The following is a 23825-nucleotide window of genomic DNA, read 5'->3' as shown; positions in this document are numbered from 1 at the left end:
TTAACTTTAAAGTTTTGGTGCAGTGGTATGCCCTGTATAAATTCATAACACTCAATATATCAACTTTCTCTTTGGGCCTTGCAAATTTACTGGTGCATTAGTGTTACTTGAAGTTTTGCCTTAAGGTGAATATATAGAAATAACAAAGAAACACTCAAGGGACCAGAGTTCTAATCTGGTCAGAGAATTCACCAAGCTATGATACTTATCATCAAATATTGATTAGAGGAAACTTGGCAAACCAGAAAGAGATCATGTATGACCTTTAGACTTGATTTTCTTATCAATAAAGTCAAAGAGTTGAATTCCATGGCACCTAAAGTCCCTTCTAGCACCAAAGTAAGGACTTTGTAGTATTAAGAAAGGGAAGTCTTCATGGAGATTCCCTCTACTATCGTACATCAGAACCTAGTCTTCAACTTGTAGTCTTGAAGAATTTCTGAAGGCATTGGGTGTTTAAATGATTTGGCTACTATGATACAGCTTTCAAGTTAAGACTTTGAACCATTTACATTGCTTGAATCAAAGGGCTGCTCTACACTGTACCAAATTGCTTCTATTTAATGGCATTGTTGTTGAGTTGTTCTAGTCATATCTAACTCTCCATGATACCATTTGGAGTTTTACTGGCAAAGCTATTGAAGTGGCTTGCCATTTCCTTCTCCAGAATATTTTCTAGATCAATGCTTCTTAAACTTTTCCCACTGGAGACCCCTTTTTGCCCAAGAAATTTTTACGTGACCTGAGGTGTATAGGTATATAAAATAGGTATACAAATCAAACATTGGTAATAAATCATAATTTCATGACTCCCACATTCAGTTATAAACCCCCATATGGGGTTGTGAATTGTAGTTGATGAAGCTGGGTTCTAGATGAGGAAATGTCAACAGGATTAAGTGACTTGACCAGGGTCATACAGATAGTTTCGGAAGTTAGATTTGAATCAATGAAATGAGCCTTTTTAATTACAAGTTGAGTGTTCTCTCTGGCCAGTGACCTAAATTAATGGCATTAGATTCTATCAAATTATAGTCCTAGATATTAAACTTTAAAATACTTTGTAGCCTCATGAATTCTCCATCCAGGATATTCCCTTTGGATGTTTCTTTGAGGCTTTCCTCAATGACTATTTTATTATTTTTGGTATTTCTTTGAGACTTTCTCAACGATTATTGAGAACTTTTCCAGAGTTGGTCAACCTACACATTTCTGGTATATGTAGCAACGAGCAAGATTTTTTTTGTGAATGCAGTGACTGGAACCCTGGAAGTTTTCTTGGTGAGCCAATTTATAAAATCAGTGAGAAGGTGGTCTAGAATCTTTTTTAGACAGTGAAGGGAAAAGTACGTGCTATTAATACTACATTTACTTTTTCTCCTTCTTGAGTTTTATTTATAATTAGAACCAAGGATAGTGGGCTGCCTGATTAAGTTAAGAAATGAGCCAGATTGACAGTACTTACTAACAACATTAGCTTGTCCAGTAAAGATAGTATACTGAAGCTCATATGAAACCACACTAAATTCATCATCAGAGGTCCAGTGCACAGTGATGGTGTCGTACGAAGCTGTACAGAGCTCTTCTCTAATTGTTGGAGAGTTGGGAGCTGGTTGGAAGTAAGAATAAGAGATGATTAGTTAATTGATTTACCTGAGACCAGAAAGCCAGAGCAGAATGGAGGTTTCACAATAAAGATCAATACTCCATAGACATCTACCTTTATCAATACCACTGCAATTGAGTACAGGAAATTTTCATCAAAGTTGAGCATTAGGGTCTTTTTTTTTTTTTTTCTTTCTTCATTACAGGCTGCTTGAGAAAGACCAGACATACTCTTAATGAATTAAGAGATAACCATTCTGTTAAGAAGAGGAAGGCAAACTACTAGAACTTTCTTGACTTATAAAGGAAAAAATCCAGAATAAAATACAGAAATACCATGACCATGTTTATGTGACACATATTAGAAAATGTTGCTTAATTAATGTGCTTAATTAATGTTTGTTGAATGACTTATTTTTTCAGGTACAAGATTGTACTAAACACTCAGCACAAAGTAAATGTTTAAATAATAGTTGGCTGACTGACTTCTTCAAATATAGAACTGACTATATCTTCCAACTCATATGCAATATAATTCTCTGTCTAAGATAAAAGAGTCATTGAAATTCATTTCTTCATTTCTACTGGTGATTCTTAAAGAAAGATTTTTCTTAGCCTGGAAAGGCTTATATGAACTGATGCCAACTGAAGTGATCAAAACCAAGAGAATATTGTGATGATCAGCTGTGAGGAACTTGGCTCTTGTGATGATTCAAAACAATTCCATTAGAATTGTGATGGGGAGTGACCATCAGCATCCAGAGAAAGAACAATGGAAACTGAATGTGGATCAAAGCATAGTTTTTTTCACCTTTTTTGTTGTTGACTTTGCTGGTTTTTTGCTTGTTTTTTTCCCCATTCTCTTCTTTTTCTCCCTTTTAATTTGATTTTTCTTGTCAACATAACAAATAACGGAAATATTCTTAGAAGAATTGCACGTATTTGACTTATATTGGATTGCTTGTTGCCTTAGTGAGGAGAGGGGGGATAAAGGGAGAAAAATATGGAATACAAGGTTTTGCAATCGTGAATGTTGAAAACTATCTTTACATGTATTTGGAAAAATAAAATACTATTAAAAACAAAAAGAAAGACTTTTCTTCTTGACTGATACTCTTGGTTATTTTCATGGGCAAGAAAACAGAACAGATGAAGGACATTAATGGGAGTGTTTTTGAAATTTGTCCATAAGTAATCAGTTATGAGTTTAAGTAAATATATAAAAATTTTGTGTAAATACAAATTCCAAAGGTTAGAATTTTTGTCTATAACATTTATTTGACCTAAAGCATTTCTTTGATCTAGATTGGAGACTGCTAAGTAGGGGGTTCATGAACTTGTTTTTTTTTTTAAACTTTGATAACTGTATTTTAACTGCTTTCTTTTGTAATTCTATATATTTAATTTTATACATTTAAAAATACTCTGAGAAAGGATCTATAGACTTCACCAGATTGCTCAAAGTATCCATAATATAAAAAAATTAAGATTAAATACTGGCTAGATTTAGGATAGGAATTGATAAATACTTTTTTAAAAATGGCTTATAGTATGAGGAAAAGGCTAATGATGCCCAATTACCTCAGGGATCTTTGCAGAATTGTGCTGGAGGTCAAAATGGTTATGAAAACTTTGTAATAAATAGATGACAAGGAATGATATTAAAATCAAAGATACCCATAATTTAAGTGCAAAATCCATGAAGTATTCACTCAAATATGATTTTAAATTAGCTATTAGTAGCTAATTAGGTGAAAGATACAAATCCAAAATTCATCACATTGAAATACTTTATATTTGACTATAAATCAAGGAATCTGCTGCTGAAGAATTACATTCCATGGTAGAAGGATCAGGTACAACATGAAAATTGTTAATTTTTTTTTGTCTTAGTAGGTATGGGTTTTTCTAACATCAATTCTACCCTCACTTTAAATCATCCATTAACTTATTTTTATATTGACAATTAAAGACATTTTCTCTATTTTACAAAAAATATATGCAGTTTCATATATGTATTTATAGATGTATCTATATGTATAATCGAATGCAAAGAAACAAAACCTGCAAAATGGAAAGACACACAATAACAACAACCCAGGGGAAAGAATGTCACCTTTCCAGTTAATAACTTGCTATGTCACTTTGAGGGAAGTCACAAATTAAAATAATAGCTTTCCCTTTCACAGAAAGGTATACTTGCTGGCGTTAGATATTACAATTTTTCTCTTATCACAGGATTTTGTGAGGAAAGCACTTTGTAAACTGTCAAGCACTATGTGCAAATATAAATTGTTTTTCTTATTTGATTGGAAACTATTCAATGGGTAAAGACTTTGTTGTTTTGAAAAGTTGTTAGATATTTCACATTTAATAAGATAATATCATGAAGCCAATATTAATGTATAATCATGAAACACTAGAGAAACCATCCTTGCCTCTCATTAAAAAGATACATGAAACAGTAGCAAACATTGCATAAACACTTCATTTCCGGCTCACATGTGTCTGATAAACTATTTGGACTTGGAGGCTTTAGTTCAGCATTGTGTGTTGAGAGGAAGGTCTATGTTATGTCTAGAAATAAACCAAATGTCCATCTGGAATTGACAATTAACAAGATAAAATTGATGGAGAAAGAGCTCTTTAATAGGTATCCAGATGTGGACATCAGTATGAGATAAACACCAATCATGCTGAATGGAAACATGGCTTTGGAAACATTGATCTCAGACAGAGCCATCAAGCCAAGTCAAGAGGATAATTTATGATTATGGTAAACATATTTTTCCACACCCAAAATCAAAATACATTATCTAACCAAAAAAAAATCTTTATGCTAAGTAATAGTATACTATGCCAGCACATACTGTTGCTGCATATATGAGACAGTTTGTGCAACTATTAGGGAATAAAACAATTTGGTTTTTTTTCCATACCTAACAATTTTTATTATTTCAAAAAGATTTTAGAGTTAAGCTCTCAATATAGAAATTGTATCAAGTTGCTACAGGAAAGGAAAAAAAAAACCAACAACTATGGTTTGGGGTGTAATTAGGAGTGGTGCAGGTATCACGTTTAGGAGCTCTGCTCTAGATGTTTTCAGAATCTCCCTCATCTACACTTACTTCATTCTTTGCTTGTTATCTTTTCTTTCCTTTGAGGTCTGCAACAGCTGCTGTTTTCTCTCTGAAAATCTCTCCTCTTTTGCATTGTTTTGTAATTGTTTAACAGATGAATTTATCACATTCTACTTTCCATAATAGTTTAATAATGAATGTCATATTCTGTAATGTTCTCTTCTCTAAAATATAATAGTTCTCTGGGAGCAGATTTCTCGTGGGGCTTCTGGAGGCAGCCTTAGTTTCAGTTCAGTGTAATAATCACCTCAAATGCAGTCAGGAGTTAGTCCAGCCCTTTATTGTCTCTTCCAAAATAGCCTCGTTAGTTTTCTTAGAGTTCTATCTCTCTCCTTTGTTCCAAAGAGTCCTTTGCCTCTTCCAGCTTCAGCCTCTCTCCTTCTGAATCTTGGCTCTGAATCTCCCAAAAATCTCTAGTTGGCTTGTGGAAGCTCCTTATATATGATCTCTTAAAGGTGTGAACTCAAAGGTTGACTCCTCCTCCAAGAGTGGGATTGTGGGAGCTGTGACTTGTGAATCTCCTCCATTGAATTTGTGAATCTCCTGGACTTGTGAATCTTGTAGAACTTCAATGAGTACTAAATACATTAGTGAGCTAGAGAACTGCTAAGCAGGATGCTAAAATCAGACAACCGACTTAGCACCTTGTAAGAATCCTAACAATATTCTCCTACTTGACTATAAGCTCCTTGAGGAGCTAATAAATGTTTGTTGATTTGAAATGCAAGCAGCATGGTACTATGGAAATAGTAATGGTTTTGAAATCAGGGAAACTGATTTGAAATCCTATCTTTCACCTGAAGTGCCTTCCAACTTTAAATCTGGGATATTAGAAGTGAAGCAAATGATTGCCCATACCCCTGTGAATTTCCTCATAGAAGAAAAGTGGATCTTTTCCAAAAGAAATTTACTACCAAAACAAAAGATTGCAAATTCCATTGGGAAGTGCCCTGAACTTGCAGTGTTTAGTATTCTGAAGTTGAGAAGAAAGAATATGTGTGAAAAAAAAAGTTTGATGGAAAAGGAAATAAACATTTGTTAAAAGCCTTCTATGTACTAGTTGGTATATTAATATCCCCATTTTACAGTTGAGGAAATTGGAGCTTAGGCTTGTCACTCTATGTCCAATGCTCTTTATCCACTGAGTCAACTTACCTGCCTTATGTAATCTCAATTAATCCAAAAATGACTTCTACTAAATATCTTGATATGAAGCTTTGAAACAATGTGAGATTTCTGATCATCAGAATCATTATTTTCCATTTGATTAAGTGTAGTTTGCCTCAGTATTTCATAAAGGTAATATAACTAGAATGTAGAGATTTTTAAAAAATTGTTTTATTTTGTTTTTGTGTTTGGCTGGGGATAGAGGTAGTATGCATAGGAGATATGGATTCTTTCTACTTAATATTGAAGTGTCTTTTTTTCCCTCCTGCCATAAATTAGACCTGCTTTTTTGAGGATAAATATTCATGTGGTATCATGGTTGGAGGAAGTTTGAACTTTCTTTCTAAACCAAAGGTCTTCTAGATTATTTGTGAAGAAAAAAAAATCAAAGAATAAAGATGTAACCTTGTGAAAAGAATGAGATAAAAAACATACAATACCTGTAAGGTAATCCAGACATTCTAGTAATTTCTTCTCTCTGGAAAAATCTAATGCGAAGGTATCAAAAGTGTCATTGAGGTTAATTTCAGGAATTAGGACCTGAGAGGATGCAGTTGCCATAGAGACCCTATGATTAAAAGGAAAAGTTTTCAGAAATTTACAGATAGCCTTCACATTCATTCCTTAGAACTCTCTCCCTCCCTTACCCTTCTTCTCTTACACACACACACACACACACACACGATATAGCCAAGGATATATTTTAAAAATCTGTATTAATATATTTAGTCCCTCAGAATGGTACACAATGCAAAACCCTTTTTCTTGAAACAAGAGTTCAAGCATTAAATTCCTCCCCTAGTCCATTTCTCTCTTTGAGAGTAAGCAATTGAACCCCTCCCTTTACTGCTAAATAGCAAAGTTTCCTTTGGAAGCTAAAGAATATTCATATTTTATGCAGCTCTGCATTTAACAGCTTGGCACTGTCAAATGCAGGCCCAGTAAGAAGCTTATTGCTTCAGGCATTCTTTCACACATCTGTCCGAAAAACTGTTGGATTCAGTCTCCAGAAGTTCCCTACTTCAAAAGAAATTTATCAAAATGTAAAATCCATAAAGGACAAAATAAAGATTTTTAAAAGTTCCCAGATATTGTTTTAATTTAACCACTCACTTGCTCGGCTGTAAAAAGTGAATATTTTTTGAATATTTTTAAAAAAGTAATTATTATTTACTTCACTCCTTTCAACATGGGATTCTTTTTCATTCACTCACTGCATAAACCATGGAATATATGCATGAGCTTTCTCATAAATTCTCCTTGTAGATGCACAATTTTTTCCTATGCATTGAGGCTCCACTGATTAGATTTCTTGTGAACAGACTGCAATACAAAACTATTTCTATAAATCGGCCTATTTGGGTGAGCTCCAGAAATGTGAAGTCATCAATCAATCATTACTAGTATTATACCAACTACAGTGCTAAGCATCAGGGAGCAGAGTCAAAAATGAGACAGTCCCTGCTTTCGAGGAGACATTCTAACCCATCTGAATGACTATGCTGGAATGTTTCATTAATATACACATTGGCTGCATCAAACAATGGTTTCCCTTGAAAAAAAGGACCTTGACACATTGGAGATACTGTGCTTCTCAAACTCCATTGTCCTCATCTTTTACTCTTCAACGATTAAAGATATGAGTTAATAATTAAATATTAATTTATTTTGCATGTGTTGGTAATTTTAGCACTAAAAAGATCTTAGATCACTTAGTTCAAACCAGTAATTTTATAGATAAAGTGATTGAGTGAAATAAATGGGATAAGTGATTTGTCCAGGTATCCAAGGTTATATTTAAACTCAGGAAAATGAGTTTTCCTGACTCCAGACTGGGCACTCTGTGCACTATGTCATTACCTAGCTGCCCTAGGAGACTCCAATTCTAGCTTTGTTATTCTTCCCTACTTTACTCCTCCTATAAGGTAAGTTGGTAAACTTAAAAATGATTGCAGTTCCCTTTGTTTCTGTGAATCTAAAATCTAAAACAATCCTATGCCTGACCATTGCTGCTTGGTGCAGAAGTGTATATATCGTGGAGCTTGGATCCACAAAAGCTGAATTCTGATTCTGTCTCTGATACTTCCCATTTTGGGACAAACTAAATAACCGATTTTAGCTTCAGTTTCATCAACTCTAAAATAGGAATGATAATAGGTTTAGTTCAAAGAATTGTTGTATGGATAAAATGAGATAATGTATATAAAGGACTTCATAAATCTGAAGGGGAAATATAAAATACTAGATATCATTTGCTTTTATTGGGGCTTTCATTTCCCTTGGAATTCTGGTTAGGGACTAAGTGACTTCATGTGTTATTCTATGTGTTACTCAGGGGATGGAACAGACAACTGAGAATTAGGTGATATGGTTAGATTGGTACATGTATTGCTTATACTTCTATTTGCATTTGCCAATTTTTTCATCAATAAACCCACTTAAGAGTGTTAAGGTATATTCACGAAGCTGTGTTTGTGTTCCTTCAGATTAGCCCCCAAACTAGATTTATTTAAGTTACCAAAGAGGGAGTTCCTTTTCCTCTATGGGACTTTTTTTTCATCTGTAAAATTAAGAGGTTCATAAGATTGAAAACTAGAAGGGATTTTAGAGATCATCCATTTCATAAAGGAATTTGTAGAAAAGCAATCTCCTAGGAAAGTGAAGTGGTTTCTTTAATGTCACAAGCTAGTAAAAGATTTTTGTTGTTCAATCATGTTTTGAAATCCTCATGACCCAATTTGGCAAATCATTTTAGAGATGAGGAAACTGAGGCAAATGGGGTTAAATGGACTTGCCCAGCTGATGTGTCTAAAGTTAGATCTGAAGTCAGGAAGATGAGTCTTCCTGTCTCCAAGTTCAGTACTCTATCCATTGCACCATCTGAATGTCTGCTGTAGTAAATAGTACAGCCACAATTTGAATCTAGAACAGCACTCCTTACTCTATCCCTTACTGGTACTTTAGTATTAGAAGGCTGACATTCTATGTTTTTATTCCCAATAGGAGGTCACATTTTATCATATACGTATCAAGACACTGAAATTCAAAATGCCCGTGGCCCAATCTCAAGTTGTAAAAACTAAGTGAAAAATTCAAAGACTTCATGCAGATCTGTATAGAAATGTTATTGGGCCTTTTGAATTATTTAAAAAGGTAAAAGACTGATTCTATTAAATTAATCATATATAATAGGGAAAATTTTGCTGGGATAATGAGAAATTCACAACATTAACTTCCAGCCCACCATTTTTGTCTATCAAAGCACATATGCCAGAACTCTTGATTGCCCCTCTGAAACCACTTCTGAAAGCAGATCAGTTTACTGAAGATTTGTTCTGCCCAGTTGCTCTTAACTCATTTTCTCTATGTTTCTTTGTCTCTGATTCTGGAGTAGCCATAAATGAATAAACATAAAATGAATGAACTCAATCTATGAATCTTATTATCAGAAAAATTCTTGCTTTCTGATAAGAGATTTATATCAATCTTGAGGAAGACGGACTATAAAAAGAAAAGATTCCCTAAGGTTAAAGATAGAAAACTCATTACAAAGGTATCTGAGTTTTAACACCTACTTTTAAGGATATCTGTGTTTAACACCCACTCATTGTTTAAATGTAGGAAAGGTGACTATTTCTGGCTAGAATTTCAAACTCTCTCTTGGAGTGTTAAGCTAAGGAAATGCTGCCAAAGTCAACATTTCAGGGTATACTTTTATTTCCTAAATCCTTGTTGCCAATTCCTTTCCCTTTCAGATAACTTGTCAAAGTCCATCAAACTTTTTTTTTTTTTTTTTTAAACTGGTATCCAAGTTTCAAATTTTTATTCTTTATTATTTTTTCCTTTAGGTCAAATATTTCCTAACATATTTTGAGGCATCTAAAGACATATTTTTCCCCTCTATATTTAAATAGTATATACTAGAAATGGCATTGAACCAGATTGATTGATCCATGGAACAGTAATGGTAGCTTTCCAGGCAGTTAACTCTTTCTACTTTTACTAAAATAATAGTATCTTAGAGTTGAGAAGGATCTGAGAGATTATCTAGCTAATTACAAGGGTTCTAAATGTGGGATCTAACAACTTGTTTTTAAAAAAGATATTTTGGTAACTATTTCAATATACTTGATTACCTTTGTAATCTTATGTATATTTTAAAATAAATATTCTGAGAAGAAATCCATAGGCTTCTCCAAATTGCCAAAGGAGCCTATGATACAAAAATATTAAGAATCCCTGGCCTAGTTCAATACCCGTATCTCTCAAATTATGTTTTATAGTAGTCATATCAGACTCAAGTAGAAATAGATCCTGAAGAGTTTACAATGTTGAAATAGAAAACCACAAATTATGATTATCTATGTTGTATAGTGTGTGTGTGTTTTGGTTAAACATTGCCTGATTTACATTTTAATTTAGTTAGAAATTTGGACATAGTGAATAAATACAAAAAACAAACTTATCTACTTTGCTTTTAGTGTCATATGCTTTTTTTTGTCTTAAGCTTATGTATGTTTTAAGCTTAAGTGATAAAGAGCACTGGAGAATGGTTGACAATCATAACAGAAGTTGACATCTTATTAGTCTAGAATCAATCATCTAAAAATAATGTCTAGCAAATAATTTGCAGAAAAATTTGTTTTGAAAGAGATGAAATAACTTTTATGTATATTCTTAATTTATGTTTTAATATAAATATATTTTTCTATTAATTACAATTTGGCTAGTTCAACAAAATAAAAATTTGAAAAGATAAGATGCAAAAGTATTAATAAAGTCCAAAAATGAAAAAAAAATCCATGAACCAAACTTGATACTAAATCCCAAATACAAGGGAACTGAAAATTTGATGACAGCTATGCACAAAATTTCAAGTGAAAATGTGAAGAGCTAAAAAAGAAAGAAAAAGAAAAAAGTGATAAGCTGTCATGATAATGCCAAATACTAGGTTAAGGGTTTGTGGAGGTGGGGCAGAGGAGAGGGATGAAAATTGTTGTGAGGCATCTTATAAGATTATGAATCACTTATTATAAAATACTTATTGAAAGCAAACAATCCATTCTTCTCATTAAATTGTTTATAATAAGATGATTTTCAGAGATATCACTTATCTGAAAGTTTAAGATTTTTTAAAAAATAGCTCAATGTTTTTCAGTCTGTATTCTAGCGCTTATGGTGCTAGTAAAGTTATTGCTCAATAGGATACCCACCCCATGCTGGAGAAGTGCTACATACTGGAAATTTTGAATCAAATTCTGTTCATCTGTAACATTTACTCATTTGATCTGTTTTTGTCAAATAGTAGACAGCTATGAAATTATGTTTAAAATTAACCTATGAAGATCTTTGTAACAGGCAGATAGCTATAGGATCAATAAATTTAAATTGTCATTTTTCTTCTGTAGTGTCACAGATTTGACATTGGTAACTTATTTGACTGGTTCAGTGTAGTTCAGGAGTTTTTTGTTTGTTTCCTCCTAGAATTTGTCATCCTTTTATGTTTAAAACATAAATTTAAATAGACACTTTTTTTTGTTTTGTTTTGAAAAATGTCCAATAGCTTTACCAAATTTAAAATTATATTATAAAGCAGCAGTTACTAAAACCATCTGGTATTGGCTAAGAAATAGACTAATTGATCAATGGAATAGGTTAGGTTCAAAGGACAAAACAGCCAATAACTTTAATTATCTAGTGTTTGACAAACCCAAAGACCCCAGTTTTGGGGATAAGAATGCATTATTTGACAAAAATTGCTGGGAAAATTGGAAATTAGTATGACAGAAACTAGGCATTGACCCACACTTAAATACATACATTGTTCTGTACACGAAAATAAGGTCAAAATGGGTTCATGACCTAGGCATAAAGAATGAGATTATAAATAAATTGGAAGAGCATAGGATAGTTTACCTCTCAGACCTGTGGAAGAGGAAGGAATTTATGACCAAAGAAGAACTAGAGATCACTATGGACTACAAAATAGAAAATTTTGATTATATCAAATTGAAAAGTTTTTGTACAAACAAAACTAATGCAGGCAAGATTAGAAGGGAAACAATAAACTGGGAAAACATTTTTACAGTCGAAGGTTCTGATAAAGGCCTCACTTCCAAAACATATAGAGAATTGATTCTAATTTAAAGAAATCAAGCCATTCTCCAATTGATAAATGGTCAAAGGATATGAACAGACAATTTTCAGATGATGAAATTGAAACTATTTCTACTCATATGAAAGAGTGTTTCAAATCACTATTGATCAGAGAAATGCAAATTAAGACAACTCTGAGATACCACTACACACCTGTCAGATTGGCTAGAATGACAGGGAAAGATAACATGGAATGTTAGAGGGGATGTGGGAAAACAGGGACACTGATACATTGTTGGTAGAACTGTGAATACATCCAGCCATTCTGGAGAGCAATTTGGGACTATGCCCAAAAAGTTATCAAACTGTGCATACCCTTTGACCCAGCAGTGCTACTACTGGGCTTATACCCCAAAGAGATACTAAAGAAGGGAAAGCGACCTGTATGTGCCAAAATGTTTGTGGCAGTCCTGTTTGTAGTGGCTAGAAACTGGAAAATGAATGGATGCCCATCAATTGGAGAATGGTTGAGTAAATTGTGGTATATGAATGTTATGGAATATTATTGTTCTGGAAGAAACGACCAGCAGGATGAATACAGAGAGGCTTGGAGAGATTTACATGAACTGATGCTGAGTGAAATGAGCAGAACCAGGAGATCATTATATACCTCAACAACAATACTGTATGAGGATGTATTCTGATGGAAGTGGATTTCTTCAATAAAGAGAAGATCTAACTCAGTTTCAATTGATCAAGGATGGACAGAAGCAGCTACACCCAAAGAAAGAACACTGGGAAATGAATGTAAACTGCTTGCATTTTTGTTTTTCCTCCCAGATTATTTTTACCTTCTGAATCCAATTCTCCCTGAGCAACAAGAGAACTGTTCTGTTCTGCACACATATATTGTATCTAGGATCTACTGTAACCTATTTAACATATATAGGACTGCTTGCCATCTAGGGGAGGGGGTGGAGGGAGAGAGGGGAATAATTGGAACAGAAGTGAGTGCAAGGGATAATGTTGTTAAAAATTACCCTGGCATGGGTTCTGGCAATAAAAAGTTATTAAAAAAAAAAAAGAAAAATGTCCAATAAAACAGAAGATATTGAAAAGAACAAATTCTGTAACATTGCCAAAGAGAAAATAAGGCTAATCTGACATATTTTATTTTTATTTTTTTCATAATTATAACTTTTTATTGACAGAACCCATGCCTGGGTAATTTTTTACAACATAATCCCTTGTACTAACTTCTGTTCCGACTTTTCCCCTCCCTCCCTCCACCCCCTCCCCCAGATGGCAAGCAGTTCTATACAAGTTAAATATATTTTTGCTCATTTTTTTTAAAAAGCTTGAGGTCTGCTTTTAGGGCAAAGGTGAAATTGTCTCAAGCTTCCTCTATAGGCAACAGTGGGCTTGTGTTACTGGCCTGGGCCAGTGTTGCTGACTTCTTTCCTGTTCTGGATGGGTGTGGCCAAGTTCTGTGTTATTTTGAAGGATAATTTCCAGAAGATCACTAGTGTATAGTTTGAGGAAACTACCACCTCCCACATTTTAAAAATCAAGACATTTGACTATCTCTAGTGATTCAGAATCTCTTATTCTCTATTGCTAAAAATTAAATCACATTGTAAACTCTTTCATTGCCTTAGAACATAACTTTTCTGGGCTTAATCAACTCAACTGATTGAAAATATCTAGGTAGCCACAGTATCTCTTCCCTATATAGGGCTGCAGAAAATTAAAAGTCCTTTATAACCATTCAAGTAAGTTGCAATGATGGTCTGACCTAGGGTAGTAACTGAATTAGGAGAGAAGACGACATAGAAGGGAGATGTTATAAAGCTATAAATGACAAGATTTGGTGGTTATAAGAAAGGAAAAGTGGGGAGTCAAATAGACTGTGACTCTCCAAACTGATAGGGACTTTTCTCTCCTCAAATTTTCCTCTATCAGTGAATTGATCTCCTTTTTGCTTTTATCATACTCTCCTTAGGATCATATATATCTGAGTATATGGTATATCCCTCTCCCATTAGACCGAAATCTCCTTAAAGGAGATTATGACTTCATCAAAACTGATATGACATTTTTCAGCTCTATATCTCTATCCATTAGCATGAGGCCTTATATAGAGTAAGAACTTTAACAACATTTGATTAATTTAATTTGTTGAAAAACTATGTACATACAGGTACCTATAAGCATATGTATACATATGTATATACACACATACATATGTAGTTATACATATACAATGGGGGTGGAGGGAGGGGGAAAAGGAGAGGGAGAGGGAGAAGAAAGAGAGTGAGAACAAGAGTGAGGGAGGGGGAATAAGAAAAGTTTATAATGCTTAAAGCACTTTTTGGAAATGTTCACAGGTATGTAATATCTGCAAGACTGAAACCTTTTTCTTGGGCTGCCAAGTATGTGCCAAGTGATGAAGAGTAAGCACCTAAGTCCTCATATGGAGAAACCCAAGACAGAGATTAAATAAGAGGAGAGATACAGAAAGATAAGGCAGAGAGAAAAGCCCAAGAGAACCTGGAAACACAAGTAAATAGAAAGGAGTCTAGGAACCAAAAGAAATGCTGAAATACAGAATTAGTTAAGAAGCTTGGGGAAAAAATATGAGGAAAAAAATTAAGACAGACAACAGTAGAGACAGAAAAAGAGACAAAGCATTCTTATCAATTATTTCTAAGCTTGATATTTTAGGGAGGGGAAACCTTCAGTACACACACATTTATGAAGTAGTAGAATGAAATTTTTGTGTCCATATATGGTAAAAAAAAAAAAAAAAAAAAAAAAAAAAAAAAAAAAAAAAAAAAAAGAAAAGAAAGAAAGAAAAAAATGAGGCACCAGATACAGGATGTTAAGTAATTCTGGCTCAGTGTCAAGGATAGCAAAATAACAACAACAACAACAAGACTCTTCATATTTTCTTCTTTCACTTACTCTGAATTCCAAAAGAAAAAAAATTGGAATATAAATCTTTCCTTCCATTCATTTATCATCTTGACAATTGTAGAGCTGAATTTAAACCAATAGTTATTAGTAGGGATTAAAGCCCATTATGCAAATATGAATTTAACCAACCTATTTTTGCCCTTCCATAAGCCTTTCTGTAGTTTTAACATTTTCTGAAAGGCCTTGCTCTGTACATGCAGGAGATGCTTTCACTATCCTGCATATGTACATTTTTCTATTTGTATTCCCTCCCCCAGTCCCCAAATACATTGAGACCTGTTTTTGTAGGACGGCTGTCTTTCCTTATTTTAATCAAAATAAGTTCGTACATAGAATACTATATCTTTCTTTTTCTTTTTTGTGGGGAGGGAGTGATGGTAGTGGCAAGAAAGATTGCTGAAAAAAAAGGCCATAATATTCGCTTCATAAGGGTGTTTTGCAATTTATAGCTGGAAAAGTACTCAGCGATCTCAGTTTGAAATGCATGACGTAAGTGTAAACTAGTCCTATTTGAATTTACTGTGTAGGATCCTTGTTGGAGTACTGTTTCCAGTTTTGAACTTTAAGATGGATATAGTAAAATTGGAGAAGGTCCAGAAGAGAGCAATGAAAATGATTAAATGTTTGGGAAAATAGTACCCCTGAGGAAAAGAATTGGGCTTATTTAAACTGGAGAAGAGCAAGCCTCAAAAATATGAAGTTGAAGATAACCAGCTATTGTCCATATTCTCTGGAAATGGACCAAGAACAAACGTGCTTAATTAAGAACAGGAGGGATTTGGGTTAGATATAAGGAAGAACTTTTTTTTTCTTTTGGTCAATGAAGAATCTCTTATAATCAGTCTCCTAAGATAGCAGTGAAAAATTCAGTATTCTTATGATCTTGCTTTTAAAAATTATAAATTGGCAAATTAGATAAATAGCTTTATGGAATTAGGTGAACTCAGTTAGGCTTCCTAATTATTTGATTTAATGATGTCTTTGGGTAAAAAAAAAGATGTGTTCCAGGGATCTTGTAAAGCTAAATCAAAGCACCAGTATTGATAGTGAGTTCACTGACATACTGTAAGAGTTTCAGCCAACTTATGGAGGAGGATATATATATATATATATATATATATATACATACACATACATATACATATATATTTTTAATGGAGCTCTGTGCTTCATTTAGAACCAGCTCTAATGAAGCTTCTGCAATCAATAATAAAACAAACTGCATTCAAAAGAGCTATCAACAGCTGGTGTGTGTGTGTGTGTGTGTGTGTGTGTGTGTGTGAGAGAGAGAGAGAGAGAGAGAGAGAGAGAGAGAGAGAGAGAGACCCACACCAGTAACCAAATGAGAAACAGAATTCTTCTCCCTCTTATTTCTTGGTCTAAATCTTTTTTTAAAAATCAGTTTGGCTCTGAATTTCAAAATAAATGCTGTTTTTCCCCCCATCACAAGATTTTTTTTTTAAAACAGGACTTTATATTTCCACCTGCGTAATTCTAGTTCTGTAATTTACCTCATGACTATTACTGAAAGATTTTTGACATTTCAATGTAAAACATCTACAGTATCAAACAAGGGCATTCCAAACCTTTTTTCTTCCCAGGACTCAGCACTTGATTCTAAACAAATGGCAAGCAAAGGACATTAAGAACCCCCTGACTACTCCATCAAGAACTGTCACCATGTACACACAGCCAGGGAGTTTCCCAGGTATCTGGCCATCTATTTACCTTTCAGTGATATTTTTTGCTGTCTGTAAGAATCTGGCATGGTCATTCTCCTTCAGGGACTGTTCAGCTTGGGAGATAAGTGATGTAGAGCGTTCAATGCACTGCTTGCAGTTTGCAATCTGCTGGGCCAGTTTTCGAAGTCTTACCACCTTAAAGAGAAGGGAGAGAGAATAACTATCATAATTGCATGCTATACTGGCCTACACATTTCTTTTATTTTCCTGGATAGAATTCTGCTAATCTGTGGAGTAAGGAAACTCTTACTTTTGAATCGATTCTTTGATATTAAAAAAAAAAATGGGTTAGAATGGCAAATAAGAAAGGGTGCCAGACTATTTAAGTGTTCCATCAAGTCACTTGGTAACCTCTGGACACTCACTTGTAGGTTGCCTCTACCTATGTTTTTTCAAGTGAACTATGAAGATAACACATCTTTGGTATATAGGATTTTAAGGTTAAAAGGGAAAAAAAAATTAAAAAGCTCTTTGAGATCTTGAGGGAAACGTTGCTAGAAAAGGATTAAGTATTATTATTTCCTCTCAAATATGTAAAATCCATGTGTTAATGAACAAAATGGGAGTGTTTCTTTCCACTGATTAATTTTTTCCAAACTGAGAACATTAGGGAGAGCCAAAACAAGCACAGCTGGCCATTTCCCCTCACTCAGGACGTCATTTCCTGGCACTTTGTGCTTTCATGATAACTAAGGACTATTTTGATAAGCATTTCCCTGCAATGATGAAAATGCACATTTGTTTTACAACTCTAGTGCCATATTCCTACCTTTTATTCCTTGGAAATGACCCCAGAATATTCTTGGCAAAAACCATTGCTACAATCAAAGATAAAAACCAAGGCAATACACTTGACTTTAGCCTTTGGTGCTTAAACTATCCAGGGAGATTACTTTTTTAAACTGACTAAAACCTGAGTTAAAAATAGACAACTAATTGACATAGACATATGTTTAGGACCCAGATCCTACATACTGAGGTCCTGGCAAGTCTAAAGATAATAATGAAATGGAAAATAGGACAAGGTAAAAGAATATAGAGGAGGTTACTTAATCTGTCTTCCAGAAAATACTGGCTCAGGCCTCCTCCAAAATTCCTTTAACTTCTACAAATTCTTCATTGCTCCATGTCATCATTCTCATCCTCAACTAATTTCTAATTGAAGAAAATTAGAGAAGGAAAACTATAACTTTAAGTCTTGGAGGAACATCAAGACCTTGTTACATATTATAGCAAATAAGGAAATGAATGATAAGTTGATAAGAAGAAACAACATTTTGGTCTAAAGATAAAAAATAAAAACAAACCTTAAAATGAGCTTCCTGCTAACATATTAATAATTTTTTTCTGTCTAGAGATAGATTAAGTCCTGAATATAAAGGCAGACATAAGATGAAAAATGTTTATTGAATTGACTAGAGTTTGGCTTCTATCACCAAGTAGGGCTTAGGGGGGAGATCCATTTTAGGGATCCTAGTACTGATTATTTTGAACACTTTTTTTTTCATCCTTATAAGAGAAACTGACATTTTCTTCAACCAACAGAGTAAACAGATTAAGAGAAATTTCTGATAGTAATAAAGAGCAATATTTCCTTACAGTATGAAGGATTTTTAGAAATCTATTAAGCATCAGCTGATGAAAGATGTGATTCACCATAACTCTTCCAGGAAAAATTGGTAAAATCTTGTAAGGCCAGGATAGAACATTATCAAGATAATTTTGTGTCAATACCTCTTTCTTTTTAAAACAATAACGTCTTTCAGTAATGACATTGGACAGATTGTAAATAAGATGTGTACATATGCTACATTGGCCTTCCTTAAAAATATATGAATATATATATATATCCCATCATGTTAGTGAGAATTATGATGCCTCAGGGAGAAGAGAGACCCATATTTTGGGCTAGTTGAATCAAGAAAAATTTAGAAACCACTCTTGAAATATTATAGGATTGCTCTTCAGAGAGCAATTGGGGACATATTCTTAAAATGAAGAGGCAGTATGTCTGAATAATGTACTGTATGCTGCCCTCAAGGGTGTGATTTTTCCCTTTCCAGTCAGACCTTGGACATTTTGCAAATAGTTCTTTTTCATTAGACAACCAAAAAGTTTATATTTATATAGCACACATAAAAACATTTTATCTGCACACACAACATACATACTTATGCATGCACATACATGCATATTTACATATACATATATCCATGTGTGACTACTTTGCTACAGGAAAAATTTTATTTTATAGCCTAAGGACACAAAGTAAAATCTTTAATAAGAATCTATATGCCATGGATTATTACTCACTTTTTTTCTCTTTAGGAAATAAGTGCTTCATTCATGACCTCTTAAAATCCATCTATAACTATCATGGAAACATTTTATCCATTATAGTTGATTTCTAATGTGAAATTAAGTGCATTTCAGGCAATCTCTAGATAGCCTATTATATTTTTTATTTTAAAAGCCCATCTCAACTCTCATATGTGCTCTATAGGAAACTTAATTCTCACCAGTCATCTTCAAATGCCAGCTAATCCTCCTAAGAAAAGCAAATATTTCAATGGGTGAGTGTTTTACGGAAATGGTATTTTTCCAAGGCTTTGGATAAGTCCAAATAACTAAAAAGACATTTTTGTTCAAACTTTCAAACCTATACTAGCTTAACTACACTGAATTTTCAAGCCTTAGTACATACCCAAACAAGTTACAACAAGGGACTACTTCTATTAGTTGAGATCTTACTCATTTAGCACATATTTTATAGTAGCCTGGAAATTATAAGTAGGTTAGTCAGAATCTGGATTTCACCATCAACTTGTGATTTGGCTTTGTGCATGCTGAAACAAATGGATTAAACTGATTTCCTTCAAGATTATGATGGGTCCTCTCAGTTTTTCCATGTCATCAATGACATTTACTGTAGGCATGCATATTAGATTAGACCTCAGTATTTGCAAAGAAAATTTAGTCATATTACCTCTGACTTATCTGATATCTTCTAATTTAGAATCTTAAAGATTATGGTTTGTAATATAGCAATCTTGCTAGTAGTTATTAGAGTTGGGTCTATGCAAAACAAAAACCAGGCAAAGTTGAAGATAAAATTTAATTTCATATCTTTAATTCCATTCAACAAACTGTGTTGGCCATTGAGGATTCAAGGACATATGAAAGTCCATGATTTCAAGGAGCTTATATAATAAAGACTATATATTGTATAATATGCGGATTACCAACCAATAGAGGAGCTAGTCTGGAGCTCCCTTTAATTCAGCCAGCCTATGACTAAAAATGTTTTTTAATATTCTCAGCCACATGTAAAGTGTTCTAGTGCTTTTAACAGTTAGAAAAACTTAAGGCACTAAAGAATTAATATACATGGATGATGTACACAGATGATAGAAGAAAACAAATTTTAGCAACAATTCAACATTGAAGTTCAAAGTTATTATAGAGATTTCATTTTGGAGGCACATTGTTTTGCCTTAAAGTAATGCCCTAGATGTGACAATATGGGTTTGGAAAACGTAACTTTTAAAGATGTTTGACCATAGGATAATGTCCAGTTGATGATGGGATCTTGAGAGTTATATAAATTATTTAATCTACTTGTAACTTTTTAGACTATTCTCTCTGCCACATTTAATCTGCAGGTATAGTTTTAGGTCATGTAATAAGAAACAAAGGACAAAACTGAAGAATTTTTTTATAGATAAAACAAAACTTAGAAATAATTATGTTCTGAGTGGTGGTCTCTTTGTATCCCTCAAAATATATAGCAGATACTAAAAAAAATCTGTTAGTTTAAATAAATTTATCTAATTCAGAATTCTTTGATACTTCAGACCAGCTGTCATCTCATCAATGCAGATATTCCTCATGCTAACTTAGACTACCACCCCATGTACCCTGTAATTTTGTTGAAAAGCATTTATTATCTAATTATTTTACTAGTTTCTAAGTTATTAACTAGTTTATTTATTAGTTTCATGAAAATCTTTTTCATGGTACTTCAGAAAAATTGTGTATCATAATTTTTTTTCATATTATGATCAAAACTTTTACACATTTCTTGGTTAACTGCTTATAATTGTAAATTGTAAATTTTAATGAAATTACATTCACTTGTTGCTTTTCAACATCAAATACTTTGGTAAAATATCATAGAAATGCAATTTACTTTTTCTTTTTAAAGTGTCCAATAGAAAAGAAACATTAAAAATTCTAAAAATTTTGGAGTAATACAAAAAGAAGAGAGTAAAAACTTCCAATTTCATCAGAAGATTTTGAATTTGAGACAATGAGCAAAGCTTTAGTTAATATGTTCATTGAGAATAACTGATTTTTGTGAATAGTTTCTCTAATGAAATTTTGAATATGTGTGCAGAAGATGGTGTGGGAGGATATTTATCCAGAGGAAATATTCAACGAGATAAATCTTACCTTCCCTTCTTTGATTTTGGTTCCAATAATTTGGCGTCTCTGTTGGATGATTTCAATGAGTAGGTCACATTCTTCCATCAGTTTGGTTTCTTGTCGTGATGCATTGACCTAGAGAATGAGTCACAAATGGTCAGTACACATCTGGACTTTATTTTCAGTCCATGTTTACTTTGGCTTTGTGCAATATGTTTCTGGTGGCAGAACATGCATCTGAAAAACTTTTTTAAACTTTAGCTTTCCTTCTTATAGTTTCTAGCTTTGGGGAATTTCGGTTTTCTCTTGGCTTTCTTATTTTTAAAAGTGTCTGAAATTTGAAACTAATAGAAGTAAGGAGCTAATCTGAAGATTTCATTGTGGTTAGACTGGTGTGAATATCCTTTGGGCAAACTTCCTCACATCATTCCAAAGAAATGTTTTTTAATTCTGAAGTTTAGCCCCATAAATAAGAATTTAAGTTAGGGGTTTAGAGGCAAGTTTGTATTACCATAAATGTCATTAACACCTCCTTTATATACAAACCTTAATTAGTCTGACTTTCTGCCTCCCAGAGGCAACCTAATATGGGTAAAGAGCTAGTCTTAAAGCCAGGAAGACCTAAAAGTTCAAATCCCCCCTTCAACACATGTTGGTTGTATTATTTTGAGTAAGTTCTTTTACTCTTAACATTCTAGGCCCCAGCTTTTTAAACTGTTGGTCACAACCCCAGATGAGGTCTTGTAACTGAATGTGGAGAGTTGTGAAATTATAATTTGTTATCAGTAAATGTTTGTTTTGTAGATCAATTTTATATACCTATATACCCAAGGTTATGTAAAAATTCCTTGGGCAAACAGGGATTGATCTAGACAATTCTCTAACTCTTAAGTTGCTGAGACCATTCCTATTTACCTACTGATTTTGGAAGATCACACTGGAAGATCACTATAACAGCAAAATGACTTATTCTCTAATCCTCCTCCTTACTGCAAATAGATCTTGTGATATCTGAATTTTAAATCTGCCAAGTATGTAATTTTTAAAAATAGGAATTGGTATATTTTCAACTGCACAAAGTTCTAGAAAGTGACAACAATTTAGTAAAAAAAAAAAAGTTGGGTTGTCTATTAAAACTTTAAATACTTAAAATTTTGTTTTTTTAAAATGAATCTCATTTTTATCGATGTCTTTTGTTTTGATGTCATACTGCTTTTTGAATATAACTTTCTTCTACACAATGAATTCTCTCTTAGAATGAAGATTTTAAAAGAAAGATGACAACAATTCAGGAAACCTAGCCAATATCAATGATAATGATTGACTATTATGTTATGTCATACTATTATATTATGTCATATTATATCATAATATAACCATACAGTTATTTGTCTTATTCCACAATAATAGTTCACTACAGGAGGAAGATGGGGACATGAGGAGGTGTGATTTCTCAAGTAGTATTCTTCATGCTTTACTTTGGATGCTTTCACCTTTCATTAGTTTTTTAATCTGAGAGAACATATGTGAACTTTACAATCAGGTGACTATCAGTCATGAGAAACATTTAGAACATACTGTTTTCTTTTATGCAAAGATAGTTTTGATATTTTTGCTCACAGATAACAAGACTGAAAACACAGCTGTGAGAGATGGAGATAACAGTTCTAAATCATACTATTTTGGCTCAGGCCCTATATGAGCTTTCTTTCATTGGCACTGACCTCAAAACAACGAAGAATTATTGTAACCTTGGCAATTCTGGTGCATATCTAGTAGAGGTCATAGCTCAGCCATCAAGTTTTGATTTAGGATATCGCATTTAAGCTAGAATGAATTTGTTTTCTAAAAACTAAGTAAAACTAGACATGGGGAAGAGAATGAAATTTGAGACTGTTTTCACTGCTGTTAAATTAAACTCTGGAATCTTTAAAATACTTTCAATTTCACTCCTGTCATCAGGGAACAGGACTGATAGAGAGTAGGTAGGAAGGTTACCCTGAGTAAAGAATTGGGATATATATCATGGTCACTGAGAAGAAGCTACACTCAGGAACTCACATAGCATGTTGGTTTATTGTAAAACATGAATGAAAGAGAACTTTCAATGGAACTATGAGAGGATATATAGAATTTTGAGGCCAGTTTCTCTTAGCATTACTTCCACCTTCCAATAATTTATTCCTTTTTTTTCTTATTTAATTATTTATTTTTAGGCTGTTCATATCTTTTGACCATTTATCAATTGGTTGGCTTGAATTCTTATAAATTTGAGTCAATTCTCTTTATATTTTAGAAACAAGGCCTTTATCAGAACTCTTAAATGTAAAAATGATTTCCTAATGTATTGCTTCCCTTCTAATCTTGTCTGCATTAGTTTTGTTTTACATGTACATTCTTTGAAAATTTTTTTTAAACATATTTCCTTATGAATCATGTTGGGAGAGAAAAATCAGAACAAAAGGGAAAAATCATGAGAGAAAAAGAAAGCAGGGGAAAAAAATATTGTTGATTTACATTCAGTCTCCACAGTTCTCTCTCTGGATGTGGATGACATTTTCCAGCCAAAGTTTCAATAATTTATTCCAACAAATATTTATTAAATGCCTTCCATGTGCAAGATGAGAGGCAGTTTGGCCTAGTAGCTTAAAATAGGTTTTAAAAAAGTAGTTAA

The 23825-nt window shown here is 33.2% G+C and overlaps 1 protein-coding gene across 2 annotated transcripts in view; it reads right to left on the bottom strand.

Annotated features, from left to right (window-relative positions):
• The window catches only part of MID1 (midline 1), a 193087-nt gene that overhangs the window by 30015 nt on the left and 139247 nt on the right, over nucleotides 1-23825 (bottom strand). For both annotated transcript variants that reach the window (XM_023500345.2, XM_003765587.4), the window contains exons 4-7: nucleotides 21179-21286; nucleotides 16713-16861; nucleotides 6353-6480; nucleotides 1466-1609 (exon numbers count right to left, since the gene is read on the bottom strand). In XM_023500345.2, coding sequence (XP_023356113.1) covers nucleotides 1466-1609; nucleotides 6353-6480; nucleotides 16713-16861; nucleotides 21179-21286 — 529 coding nt within the window. The remainder of the gene's footprint in view (nucleotides 1-1465; nucleotides 1610-6352; nucleotides 6481-16712; nucleotides 16862-21178; nucleotides 21287-23825) is intronic.

This window comes from Sarcophilus harrisii, chromosome 3 (assembly GCF_902635505.1).
Source record: "Sarcophilus harrisii chromosome 3, mSarHar1.11, whole genome shotgun sequence".
In the NCBI taxonomy this organism is placed as follows: domain Eukaryota; kingdom Metazoa; phylum Chordata; class Mammalia; order Dasyuromorphia; family Dasyuridae; genus Sarcophilus; species Sarcophilus harrisii.
This window is presented reverse-complemented; position numbering and strand designations above follow the sequence as displayed.